The sequence below is a fragment of the Macaca nemestrina genome, chromosome 5, assembly GCF_043159975.1.
Source record: "Macaca nemestrina isolate mMacNem1 chromosome 5, mMacNem.hap1, whole genome shotgun sequence".
Taxonomy (NCBI): domain Eukaryota; kingdom Metazoa; phylum Chordata; class Mammalia; order Primates; family Cercopithecidae; genus Macaca; species Macaca nemestrina.
Genome location: NC_092129.1, coordinates 165,899,335 through 165,913,167, shown reverse-complemented (window position 1 = coordinate 165,913,167; position 13,833 = coordinate 165,899,335). Strand labels below are relative to the sequence as shown.

General features: G+C 41.6%; 1 protein-coding gene across 3 annotated transcripts in view; it reads left to right on the top strand.

Moving 5' to 3' along the window:
• LOC105482499 (lysine demethylase 1B) overlaps positions 1-13,833 on the top strand; it is a 70,377-nt gene that overhangs the window by 5,644 nt on the left and 50,900 nt on the right. For all 3 annotated transcript variants that reach the window (XM_071097578.1, XM_071097580.1, XM_071097579.1), the window contains exons 4-7: positions 579-706; positions 2,092-2,181; positions 5,852-5,963; positions 10,915-11,031. In XM_071097578.1, coding sequence (XP_070953679.1) covers positions 579-706; positions 2,092-2,181; positions 5,852-5,963; positions 10,915-11,031 — 447 coding nt within the window. The remainder of the gene's footprint in view (positions 1-578; positions 707-2,091; positions 2,182-5,851; positions 5,964-10,914; positions 11,032-13,833) is intronic.

Here is a 13,833-nt window from a genome sequence, read left to right as displayed (position 1 = left end):
AGAGGGTATAACTGCTCTACGTAAAGAAAGAAAAAAAAGTCTCAATTTGGGGAATGACTTGTTTTTTTTTTTTGACTCGTGTCACTTTTTTTTTTCTTTTGAGACAATCTCCTCTGTCCCCCAGGCTGGAGTACAGTGACACAATCGTGTGTGCCACAATGCCTGGTTGATTTTTTTTTTTTTATTTTTAGTAGAGACAGGGTCTCGGTATGTTGCCCAGGCTGGTCTTGGACTCCTGAGCTTAAGTGATCCACCTCAGCCACCCAGAGTGCTGGGGACTACAGGCATGAGCCACCACACCCAGCTGATGTCACTTTTTTCTAAGAAAAACTCATGTGAATTTAGTTATTTGCTTAGACATCTGTTGTTAAAATGCTAGTTCTCTATCTCTAGCAAGTTAGTAAATTACTCGCACAGTGCAGTCACCAGGAAATTGCTGTATTGTCATCCCTAACCTACTGCCAGGATGGTTTTTACCTTCATGTTTAGAACTCAGATGTGATTTCAGTAGTGAACCTTTATCCTTAGTCATTTTGCCATCATCAGTGAAATTTTAACGTCAGCTGTGACTCCCTTAGGCGAAGAAGAAAGCAACAGAGACGACGGATGAGGATGAAGATGGTGGGTCAGAGAAGAAGTACAGGAAATGTGAAAAGGCAGGCTGTACGGCAGCATGTCCTGTGTGCTTTGCAAGTGCTTCTGAAAGGTCTGTTTAGATGTGTGTCTGACCTCCCATTTCTGCTTGTGAGAAGTTCTTTGTGGAAACATCATCCTTGAAGATAGTTTTCCTAAAGATAGATACAGATACTATAAGTCATCTAATCTAATAATAGAGACATTGCCCAGACATTCTGTGCACACCACACCCTCCTCAAGGCCCTCCCTGTGTTAGCCCTAGCCTACCGGGAGAGGCCACACCCATGTCAACTTTGCAACACAGTGTCCTCAAATCCAGCCAACCATATCTACCTCTCCGAGGGTTGAGGGTGGGATGGTGTATGTCATGGGGAGACAGTGGAGAGAACTCATGAGCTCTCTGTAGACACCAGCATTTGTTTACTTCTCACTGTGCTTTTCTCTCTCATGTAATGTGCCGCCTCTTCCCATACGCACGTAAGGGTCTCATAGAAACTACAGCTAACTTCAGCCTTGCCATTTTTATTGTGGGGTGACACAAGTATGACCTGTTTTTTTTCTTTTTTACTTCCAGAGGAAAATCTTTAATTAAGGGTTAAGGTTCAATAAAATCTAGAAAACAAATCCTATTTGTTTTTAAACACAAAGAGGGCCAGGCATGGTGGCGCGCGCCTGTAATCCCAGCACTTTAAGAGGCTGAAATGGGCGGATCACTTGAGGTCAGGAGTTCCAGACCAGCCTGGCCAACATGGTGAAACCCCGTCTCTACTGAAAATACAAAAATTAGCTGGGTGCAGTGGCAGACGCCTGTAATCCCAGCCACTCGGGAGGCTGAGGCATGAGAATCGCTTGAACCCAGGAGGCAGAGGTTGCAGTGAGCCTGAGATCGTGCCACTGTACCCAGCCTGGGAGACAGAGTGAGACTCCATCTCAAAATAAATAAATAAACAAAATAATAAAAATAAACACAAAGATGTGGCGGTGATCGTGTTCATAGTGGCATGATTTTTCATTCTTTTGCTATATTATCCACTGTTTGACAAGTTTTCTTTGCCAAATTGCCTGCTTGATGTTCAAATTACAGCTGACCAGATTCCCTCGCTGTTCAGTACTGGGCCCCATGTTATTCTCTCCTGTCCACATATGTAGCCAGCAGCAAGCACAGTGGTATCTGCCCTTATGTGTCATAAAACCCTATCATTGCCCCGCGGAGTCGTCTTAAGACTGCTAAACCCCAGGCAGTCGGCTAGCTTAGGTCCCATGGTCTAAGTCCCTGCATCCTCCCTGTGTGTTATTATCTGCTAGTAATCCATTCCTGTTTCCCCTGTCATTAGGGAGCTAAGTGGAGATAGCGCAAAATGGGTTCATAGATGGTGCTTGCAAGATGGTTTTTTTAAAAATGGGAGGAGAAATGTTTATTCATTCCCAAAGCTATATGTTTTTCACTATTTTCAGATGTGCCAAAAATGGCTACACCTCCCGATGGTATCACCTCTCCTGTGGGGAACATTTCTGTAATGAATGCTTTGACCATTACTACAGAAGGTATGTTCACTAACTGTGTGAGATTTCCGTGGAGAAGGGGACCGTGGCAGGGGCAGTGCGTGTTGTCAGCTGATTAAAGCTTAGTCCCCAGGCTTACTGAATTATTCAGCTCTTTCAGCTGTGCCTGCGATGACTGTAACTTGGACAAGAACTTTGAAGTTGTAGTTTGTGTGTGTGCATGTTTATGTGTGTGTACACTCAGGGATCAAAAAATACTTGCCATGAAGTAGATATTTTTTTTATTTTTTTATTTTTTGAGGTAAAAGTCTTGCCCAGGCTGGAGTGTAGAGATATAATTTCAGCTCACTGCAATCTCCGACTCCTGGGTTCTTTAGTAGAGACGGGGTCTCACCTTGTTGGCCAGGCTGGTCTCGAACTCCTGGGCTCAAATGAACTGCCTCGGCCTTCTGAAGTGCTGGTGTTACAGGCGTGAGCCACTGCATGCAGCGAAACAGTTATTTCTTTAGTCTGCAAGTTCTGGAACGTCTAGGAGATGTTGATTCTATTTTATTGTTTTCAATTTCATTCATTTGTGCTCTAATTTTTTTTATTGTGTTTGCTTTAGGTTTGATTTTTTCTTATTTAGTTTCGTAAGCTAGTAGCTGAAATTATTTATTTTTAGATCTTTCTTCTTTTCCAATAAATACATTTTTTAAATGCTATAAATTCCCCTGCAAGTAGGTTGTGATATTTCACAACTTTTGACAACTTTTATTTTCACTTAGTTCAAAATCTTTTTAAATTTCTCTTGAGTTTTCCTTTTTGATCAATAGGTTATTTAGAAGTAAATTGTTTAATTTCCAAATATTTGGGACACTTGCAGCAGTTTTCTGTTACTGCTTTCTAGTTTAGTTCAGTAATGGTCTGAGAATATACTTTGTATGATTTCTGCATTTTAAATTTGTCAAAGTTTGCTTTATGGCCCATAATGCAGTGTATCTTGGTAAATGTACCACGTGCAATGGAGAAAAGTGTGTATTTTACCATTGTCAGGTGGGTCTATCAGTGTCAGCTAGACCAAGTTGGTTGGTAGTGCAGTTCAGGTCATACACACACACACACACACACACACACACACACATCTTTCTGATTTACTCCTACCTGATCTTTCAATTACTAAGAAAAGTGTCTTAAAGTCTGCAATTATAATTGTCTCTTAACATTTCCAACTATAATGCAGATATGTCTATTTTTCCTTTCAGTTCTATACATTTTTACCTCATGTATTTTTTTCTTGAGATGGAGTCTCGCTCTGTTGCCCAGGCTGGAGTGCAGTGGTGCGATCTTGACTCACCATAACTTCTACCTCCTGAGTTCAAGCCATTCTTCTGCCTCAGCCTCTCAAGTAACTGGGATTACAGGCATATGCCGCTGCACCTGGCTAGTTTTTGGATTGTTAGTAGGGACGGGATTTCATCATGTTGACATAGCTGGTCTCGAATTACTGACCTTGGGTGATCTGCCTGCCTCAGCCTCCCAAAGTGCTGGGATTATAGGCTGGAGCCACCATGCCCGGCCGTCATGTATTTTTAAACTCTGTTGTTGACATTGTACTTCTAACATTGTGGATTCTCTCAAAATTAACCCCTTTATGTAATATCCCTTGTTTTCTTATCCCTGATAATATTCATTATTCACATTAATGTGGCTGCCTCAGCTTTTTAAATGTTAGCATGATACACCTTTCTTTGTTTCTTTACTTTTTACCTTTCTGAGTCTTTGTATTTCAAGTAGATTTCTTTTCTTTTCTTTTGAGACAGGGTCTTTCTCTGTTGCCCAGGCTGGAGTGCAGTGGCGTGATCTTGGCTCACTGCAACCTATGCCTCCTGGGTTCAAGTGATTCTCGTGCCTCAGTCTCCCGAGTAGCTGGGATTACAGGTGTGCGCCACCATGCCTAGCTAATTTTTGTATTTTTAGTAGAGACTGGATTTCCCCATGTTGGCCAGGCTGGTCTCAAACTCCTGGCCTCATGTTATCCTCCTACCTTGTCCTCCCAAAGTGCTGGGATTACAGGTCTGAGTCGCCATGCCCAGCCTAGAGATTTCTCGTTTACACATATAGTTTTTTGTAATCCCACTGACAATCTGTCTTTTAATCTGTGTGTTTATGCTATTCATGTTTTAAGTGATTGTTGATATAACTGGATTAAAATATCTTGCTAGCTGTTTTCCATATGGTGCATTTTATTCTTTTTCCCCTTGCTCTGCCTTCTCTGATTTTTTTTTTTTTTTTTTTTTTTTTTTTTTTTTTTTGAGACAGACTCTCGCTCTCTCCCCCAGGCTGGAGTGCAGAGGCGCAGTCTCGACTCACTGCAAGCTCTGCCTCCCGAGTTCATGCCATTCTGCCTCAGCCTCCCAAGTAGCTGGGACTACAGGCGCCCACCACACCTGGCTAATTTTTTGTATTTTTAGTAGAGTTGGGGTTTCACCATGTTAGCCAGGATGGTGTCTATCTCCTGGCTTCATGATCCGCCCACCTTGGCCTCCCAAAGTGCTGGGATTACAGGCGTGAGTCACCGCGCCTGGCTGCCTTCTGTGATTTTAACTGAGCATTTTTATGATTGTGTTGTATTTCATCTACTGATGTAATTTTTAATGACTGCCCTAGGATTTACTACACACATTAAAAAATATTCTAGGCCAGGCGGAGTTGTTCACACCTATAATCCCAGCACTTTGGAAGGTTGAGGCGGGCAGACAACTTGAGTTTAGGAGTTCGGGACCAGCCTGGCCAACATGACAAAACCCCGTCTCTACTAAAAGTACAAGTTAGCCAGGCATGGTGGCAGGCGCTTGTAATCCCAGCTACTTGGGAAGTTGAGGAACAAGAATTCCTTGAACCCGGCCGGGCGCGGTGGCTCAAGCCTGTAATCCCAGCACTTTGGGAGGCCGAGACGGGCGGATCACGAGGTCAGGAGATCGAGACCATCCTGGTTAACACGGTGAAACCCCGTCTCTACTTAAAAATACAAAAAAATAGCCGGCCGAGGTGGCGGACGCCTGTAGTCCCAGCTACTGGGGAGGCGGAGGCAGGAGAATGGCGTGAACCCGGGAGGCGGAGCTTGCAGTGAGCTGAGATCCGGCCACTGCACTCCAGCCTGGGTGACAGCGCGAGACTCCGTCTCAAAAAAAAAAAAAAAAAAAAGAATTCCTTGAACCCAAGAAGTGGAGGTTGCAGTGAGCCAAGATTGTGCCATTGCACTGCAGCCTGGGTGACAGAGCAAGACTCCATCTCAAAAAATAAAATAAAATAAAATAAAATAAAAATATAAAAGTATTCTGAGCCAGTTCCAGCTGCTTGGGAGCCTGAGGCAGAAGGATCGCTTGAGCTTAGGAGTTCGAGGTTGCAGTGCACCGTGATTCATGATTGCATCTGTGAACAGTCACTGTACTCCAGCCTGAGCAACATAGCAACACCGTGTATCAAGGGGAAAAAAAATAAAAAAATTTAATTTCCCTTTCAAATAATATTATGCCTTTCTTAGTTTTAGATACTAAAACTGACAAGAATATACCCCTTCTGACAGCCTGTTTTATAGGTGCCATAATAACTTCTTCTACTTTTATAACAAGGCTAGTTAAGTTTGTTACGTAAGATTTACTAACCTGCTTCTTGTTTTGAAAAACCTGATTGCTTGTAGCTCGATATATTAATTTTTCTTGTTTTCCAGCCACAAGGATGGATATGACAAATATACTACATGGAAAAAAATATGGACTAGCAATGGCAAAACTGAACCTAGTCCCAAAGCTTTCATGGCAGACCAGCAACTCCCCTACTGGGTAAGGAGAATGGTGCTCTCCATCTGTGAAGTATTTGTGGAGCCAAATGCAAGAGGAATGGATGAAAATGCTATATTTAGGAAATCTCTTGTTACAGTTGTTGTTCTTTCTATGTCTATTAAAGCAAATATTTTTTATTTTTATAGAAAGCTCAGATATTTCAACATAGTATGAAAGAGGAAACTAGGCTGGGTGTGGAGGCTCATACTTGTAATCCTAGCCCTTTGGTAGGCTGAGGTGGGAAGGTTGCTTTGTGCCCAGCCTGGGCAAAGTGAGACCCTATCTTTACAAAAAAATTTTTTTTTCAAGTCGCCAGGAGTGGTGGCAGGTGTCTGTAGTCCTATCTATTCAGCAGGTCAAGGTGGGGTAATTGCTTGAGCTCAGGAGTTCAAGGCTGTGGTGAGCTGTGATTACACCACTACACTCCAGCCTGGGTGACAGAGTGAGAGGCTGTCTCAAAAAAAAAAAAAAAAGGAAAAAAAATTGTTTTGAAAAAGAAAAAACTAAAGGCTCACCACCAGCTGGCTGAGCTTGGTACATAGCTTTTTAATCCTTTTTTTTCTTTTCATATTTTTGTCTGTTTAAACACAATTTCATGCTTTATATACATGTACTGATTAGGTTTAAAATCAGGCTTCAGATACTATTTTTGTAATATTTAGCTTTTTAAAAATTAATTTGGGCCAGGGCTGTGGCTCACACCTGTAATCCCAGCACTTTGGGAGGCTGAAGTGAGCAGATCACAAGGTCAAGAGAGCAAGACTATCCTGGCCAACATGGGGAAATCCCGTCTCTACTAAAAATATCCAAAAATTAGCCAGGCGTGGTGGCACGCGCCTGTAATCCCAGGTACTCGGGAGGCTGAGGCAGGTGAATTGCTTGAACCTGGGAGGCGGAGGTTGCAGTGAGCCGAGATCGTGCCATTGCATTCCAGCCTGGTGACAGAGTGAGACTCTGTCTCAAAAAAAGAAGAAAATTAATTAGACTTCGTATTCTTTTTTCATTTAGTCATTCTTTGAAAATATATTTTCATTATTACATAATATTGTTGAAATATACCACCATTTAATAAATGATTTGCTATTTTTTTTTTTTTTCTGAGACAGGGTCTCACTCTGTTGCCCAGGCTGGAGTGCAGTGGCACAATCTTAGCTCACTACAACCTCCACCTCCCGGGCTCAAGAGATCCTCCCACCTCAGCCTCCCTAGTAGCTGGGACTCTCTGCACACGCTACCACGCCTAGCTGACTTTTGTATGTTTTGTAGAGATAGCATTTCACCATGTTGCCCAGGCTGGTCTTGAATTCCTAGACTTAAGTGATCCACCTGCCTCAGCCTCCCACAGTGCTGGGATTACAGGCATGAGCCACCACTCCCAGTTTTTTTTTTTAAAGATGGGGTCTTGCTCTGTCACTCAGGCTAGAGTGCAGTTGTGGGATTATGACTCATTGCAGCCTCAGTCTCCCAGACTCCAGTGATCCTCCCACCTTAGCCTCCAGGGCAGCTGGGACTACAGAGTGCACCACCATGCCCAGCTAATTTTTTAACTCTTTATAGAGACAGGGCTTGATATCTTGCCCAGGCTGGTCTCAAATTACTGGATTCAAGCAATCCTCCCACTTCAGCCTCTCAAAGTGTTAGGATTACAGGCGTGAGCCCCTGTACCCGGCCAGTTTGCTAATTAAAAAAATATTAGTAATGCTGAGCTTTGTGCATGCTTAAAGATTTTTTTCATTGAAGTAAAATTCGTATAACATAAAATTAACCATTTTAAAGTGTGCAGTTCAGTGGCACTTAGTATATTCAAAATGTTATGCAATTACCACCCCTATCTAATTCCAAAGTATTTTCATCACCCACAAGGGAAGCCCTAATTCTTGCTACCCCCAGTTCCTGGTAACCACTAATTTGCTTTCTGTGTTTATGGATTTATCTATTTTGGATGTTTCATATGAATGGGATCGTGCAACATGTGACTTTTTGTATCTGAACTTTTTCACCTAACGTAATGTTTTTGAGGTTCATATCCATTGTAGGATGTGTCAGTACTTCGTTCTTTTTTATGGGTGAATAATATTCCATCGAATGGATATGCCACAGTTTTTTTAAGCATTCATCTATTGATGGACATCTAGATCATTTCAAGCATTTAGCAATTGTGAATAGTGCTGCAGTGAACATTCTTTTACAAGTATTTGTTTGAATACCTGCTTGCAATTCTTGGGCATGTACCTAGAAATATAATTGCTAAATCATATTTGTTAATTATATGTTTAACTTCTTGAGGGACCTCAAACTCTTTTCCACAGTTGTTCTACTGTTTTTCATTCCTGTCTGTAGTGTATGAGGGTTCTGATTTCTCCACGGGTTTGAAGTGGTATCTCATAGTGGTTTTAATTTGTGTTTCCCTAATGACTAATACAACCTTTCATGTGCTTGTTGTCCATTTGTATATCTTTGGAGAAATATGTTATCCTTTGCCCATTTTTGTTTTGTTGTCTTTGAGATGGAGTCTCGCTCTGTCGCCCAGACTGGAGTGCAGTGGTGTGATCTTGGCTCACTGCAACCTCTGCCTTCTGGGTTCAAGCCATTCTCCTGCCTCTGCCACCTGAGTAGCTGGGATTATAGGTGCGCGCCAGCACCGTGGGCTAATTTTTGTATTTTTAGTAGAGACGGAGTTTCACCATGTTGGCCAGGCTGGTCTTGAACTCCTGACATCAGGTGATCTGCCCGCTTCGGCCTCCCAAAGTGCTGGGATTACAGATGTGAGCCACTTCGCCTGGTCTTCCTTTGCCCTTTTTAAGTTGTTTGTCTTTTTGTAGTTGAGTTGTAAGAATTATATATAATTTTATTTATTTTTTTTTTGAGACAGTTTTGCTCTTGTCACCCAGGCTGCAGTGCAATGGTGCCATCTTCGGCACACTGCAGCCTTCGCCTTCCGGGTTCAGGCGATTCTTCTGCCTCAGCCTCCCGAGTAGCTGGGATTACAGGCACCCACCACCACGCCCGGCTAATTTTAGTAGAGATGGGGTTTTTGCCATGTTGGCCAGGCAGGTCTCAAACTCCTGACCTCAGGTGATCTGCCTGCCTCAGCTTCCCAAATTTCTGGGATTACAGGTGTGAGCCCCGTGCCTGGCCTTTTTATGTATTTTGGATACTAAACCCTTATTAGAGCTATGATTTGCAAGTATTTTTTCCTATAGGTTGTTGTCGTCTTTGGTAGAGCCCATTGGTGCCCAAAGGTTTTTAATTTTAAGGAAGTTCAATTTATCTGTGTTTTTGTTTTGTTGCTTTTGGTGTTATCACTTAGAATTCATTGCCAAATTCGAGGTCATAAAGGTTGACTTTGTTTTCTAAGAGTTCTGTTGTTTGAGTGCTTATGTTTAGGTATTATTTTATCATTTTCAAATTAATATTTGTGTGTAAAGTAGGGTGTCTAACGTCGTTCTTTGGCATGTGGATATCTGCCCACTTTTTAAAAATAAACTTTATTTTGGAATCATCTTTTTAAAATTATTTATTTATTTGTTTATTTTGCGATGGAGTCTTGCTCTGTTGCCCAGGCTGGGGTGCAGTGGTACGATCTCAGCTTACTGCAACCTCCACCTCCCAGGTTCAAGCGATTCTCCTGCCTCAGCCTCCTGAGTAGCTGGGATTATAGGCATGCACCCCCATGCCCAGCTAATTTTTGTTATATTTTTAGTAGAGATGGGGTTTCACCATGTTGGCCGGGCTGGTCTTGAACTCCTGACCTCAGGTGATCCACCTGCCTTGGCCTCCCAAAGTACAGGCGTGAGACACTGCACCAAGCCTGGTATCATTTTAAATTTGCGGAGTTGCTAAGATAGTACAGAGAGTTTCCATATATCCTTCATACAGCTTCCCTTAACGTTGTTGTCTTACATACCATGATTATTTGTCAAAGTAAGAAATTAACTTTGGCATAGTACTAATAACTGTAGATTGTATTTGGATTTCATCAGTTTCTTCACTAATGTTCTAGGATCCAACGCAGCATACCACATTGCATTTAGTGTGCATACTTGTTGACTAACTGAAAGTAAATTTCAGTTTATTTTATGCTTTTTTTTTTTTTTTTTTGAGACAGAATCTCAGTCTGTTGCCCAGGCTGGAGCACAGTGGTGTAATCTCAGCTCACTGCAGCCTTGACCTCCCCAGGCTCAAGCCATCCTCTTACCTCAGTCTCCTGAGTAGCTGGGACTACAGGCATGAACCACCACACCCATCTACTTTTGTGTTTTTTGTAGAGACGGGGTGTCACTATGTTGCCCAGGCTAGTCTGGAACTTCTGGGCTTAAGCAGTCTGCCCGCCTCAGCCTTCTAAAGTGCTGAGATTACAGGTGTGAGCCACCATGCCTGGCCCTGATTGTTTCTTTAGGTTAGAGCTGGAAAACCTTTTTTTTTTTTTTTGAGATGAGTCTCACTCTGTCGCCCAGGCTGGAGTGTAATAGTGCGATTTTGGCTCATTGCAGGCTCCGCCTCCTGGGTTCATGCCATTCTCCTGTCTCAGCCTCCTGAGTAGCTGGGACTACAGGTGCTCGCCACCACACCCAGCTAACTTTTTGTATTTTTAGTAGAGATAGGGTTTCACTGTGTTAGCCAGGATGGTCTGGATCTCCTGACTTTGTGATCTGCCCGCCTTGGCCTCCCAAGGTGCTGAGATTACAGGCATGAGCCACTGCGCCCGGCCTAGAAAACCTTTCTGACAAGACTCAGATCCCCTTGGCACTTTCCTCACCCTGAGAAAGTGTTAAAGCGGAAATTATCCTAATGAGGTGAAAGTGGATTATATGGATGGTGGTGATGCAAGGAGGAGAAAAAATACTTAGGATTGCTAACAGGTTGGAGAAGATGGCCAGGTGGTGGAGAATAGAAATGGTAACTGAAGATTAGCTCACTTGTTCATCTTGACTTGATACTTCCCATCTAGGTTCAGTGTACAAAACCTGAGTGTAGAAAATGGAGGCAGCTTACCAAGGAAATCCAGCTTACTCCACAGATAGCCAAGACTTATCGATGTGGTATGAAACCAAATACTGCTATTAAGGTATGTTCTCTATCTTTTTGCTTTTGAATTAATTGATACATTAATGTAGTCAGCAAATAGTAATGGTGTATGTTTTTCATGTATTGTGTTGATCATTCTCTCAAGGTTGTATTTGCATGCATGTAATAGAATCCCAAGTATAATGGCTTAACCAATTAAGGATTTTACTTTTCCGTCATTATAAGCAGTTAAGACAGGCTGTCCAGGGTTGGTTTTGTTGCCCAAGGAAATCTCTTTGTAGTTTCCACTCCAGGCACCTGTAGTCTAACTTCCATCCTCAAGGCCACAAGGTAGTTGCTACACCACCAGTCATGTGTCCAAAGTCTAAGCAGAAAAGGGTGGAACAGTCAAAGGGTAAGAGGGTTGTATCAGCTGAGCCTGTCCCTCTTTTATTGGGGGAAACAGGAACTTTCCTGAAAGTTCCATCAGTAGATTTCTATTTATATCTCATTGGCCAGAACAGGATCATGCAGGTACTCTAGTTTTAATTTTTTTGTTAGGTTTGTTTTGTTTTGTTTTTATATAATGATGTTGATACCATAAATGCAGCTTCCCTAACTACAGTGAGGACAGAGGAAGAAAATATTTTACAACTGAGCATGTTGCAACAGTAAACAAAACCGGATCCTATTAGTGAGGAAGAAAAGATTAACTGATATGCTTGGCAGTTAGGAATCGGCCATCGTTGTTATAATTTGCCTTTTTTGAAATTTGGCAATTACTTACTGTTTAAAAACTTAGTGCCTAGTGCGTTAAAGGTGTTAATCTACGTAAATGCCACTGGTACCTGCAGTACGTTAAAGAATACTAGGAATCGTTTTAATCTCGGAAGTAAAATACTTTGTTTCTAGAAATTGAGATAAAATTAACATATTATAAAATTCACCCTTTTAAAGCATACAATTGAGTGGTTTGTGGTGCAGGTTGAGCACCCTAGTCTGAAAATCTGAAATGCTCCAAAATCTGAAACTTTTTGACCACTGAGATGATGCTCAGAGGTTCTGCTCAAAGGAAATGTTCATTGGAGCATTTCAGATTTTCAGATTAGGGATGTCCAACTGGTAAGTATGTTGCAAACATTCCAAAATCCAAAACGCTTCTGGTCCCAAGCATTTCAAATAAGAGAAATTCAACCTGGGATTCAAAATATAAACATCATATTTTTATAATGCCTGGGATTCAGTAAAAGCCTGGGATTCAAAATGTAAACATATTATATTTTATTATATTTAATAATAAACTATACAGTTTATTTTCTGTGCCTGGCGTATTTGTTTCTTATTAATAAAAATATATTAGGAGTGGCTGGGTGTGGTGGCTCATGCCTGAAATCCCAGCACTTTGGTAGTCCGAGGCAGGCGGATCACCTGAGGTCAGGAGTTCGAGATCAGCCTGGCCAACATGTTGAAACCCTATCTCTAGTAAAAATACAAAACTTAGCTGCGTGTGGTGGCATGTGCCTGTAATCTCAGCTACTCGGGAGGCTAAGGTAGGAGAATCACTTGAACCCTGGAGGCAGAGGTTGCAGTGAGCTGAGATTATGCCATTGCACTCTAGCCTTGGCCACAAGAGTGAAACTCCATTAAAAAAAAAAAAAAAGAAAAAAGGAGGGTAATCAGTGAATTATATCATAAATTTATGTTTAATGTTTGCAAAACTACCAAATGTCTTTCATGGTTGTACCATACTACAACATTTTGTAGTGTTACATGTATATACACATACATACACACACCCCACAGTTTCTTCATCCACTCGTTGATTGATGGGCATTTGGGTGGGTTCCACAATTTTGCAATTGTGAACTGTGCTACTATAAACATGCGTGTGGAAGTATGTTTTTTGTATAATGACTTCTTTTCCTCTGGATAGATACCCAGTAGTGAGATTGCTGGATCAAATGGTAGTTCTATATTTAGTTCTTTAAGGAATCTCCACACTGTTTTCCATAGTGGCTATACTAGTTTACATTCCCACCAGCAGTATAGAAGTGTTCCCTGATCACTGCATCCATGCCAACATCTACTGTGTTTTGATTTTTTGATTATGGCCATTCTTCCGGGAGTAAGGGGCTATCACATTGTGTTTTGATTTGCATTTCCCCAGTCATTAGTGATGTTGAGAATTTTTTCATGTTTGTTGGCCATTTGTATATCTTCTTTGAGAATTGTCTATTCATGTCCTTAGCCCACTTTTGATGGGACTGTTTGTTTGTTTCTTAATGATTTGTTTGAGTTCATTGTAGATTCTGGGTATTAGTCCATTGTCAGATGTATAGGTTATGAAGATTTTCTCCCACTCTCTGGGTTGTCTGTTTACTCTGCTGACTGCTCCTTTTGCCTTGGAAAAGCTCTTTAAAGTCCCAGTTATTTATCTTTGTTTTTATTGTATATGCATTTGGGTTCTTGGTCATGAAATCCTTGCCTAAGCCAGTGTTTAGAAAGGTTTTTCCAGTATTGTCTTCTAGAATTTTTGCAGTTTCAGGCTCTAGATTTAAGTCCTTAATCCATCTTGGGTTGATTTTTGCATAAGGTGAGATATGAGGATCCAGTTTCATTCTCCTAAATGTGGCTAGCCAATTATCCCAGCACCATTTGTTGAAAAGAGTGTCTTTTCCCCACTTTGTTGTTTGCTTTGTTGAAGATCAGTTGCCTCTAAGTATTTGGGTTTATTTCTGGGTTCTCTGTCTTGTTTAACTGGTCTGTGTGCCTATTTTTATACCAGTACCATGCTGTTTTGGTGACTATGGCCTTATAGTATAGTTTGAAATCAGGTAGTGCGATGCCTCCGAATTTGTTCTTT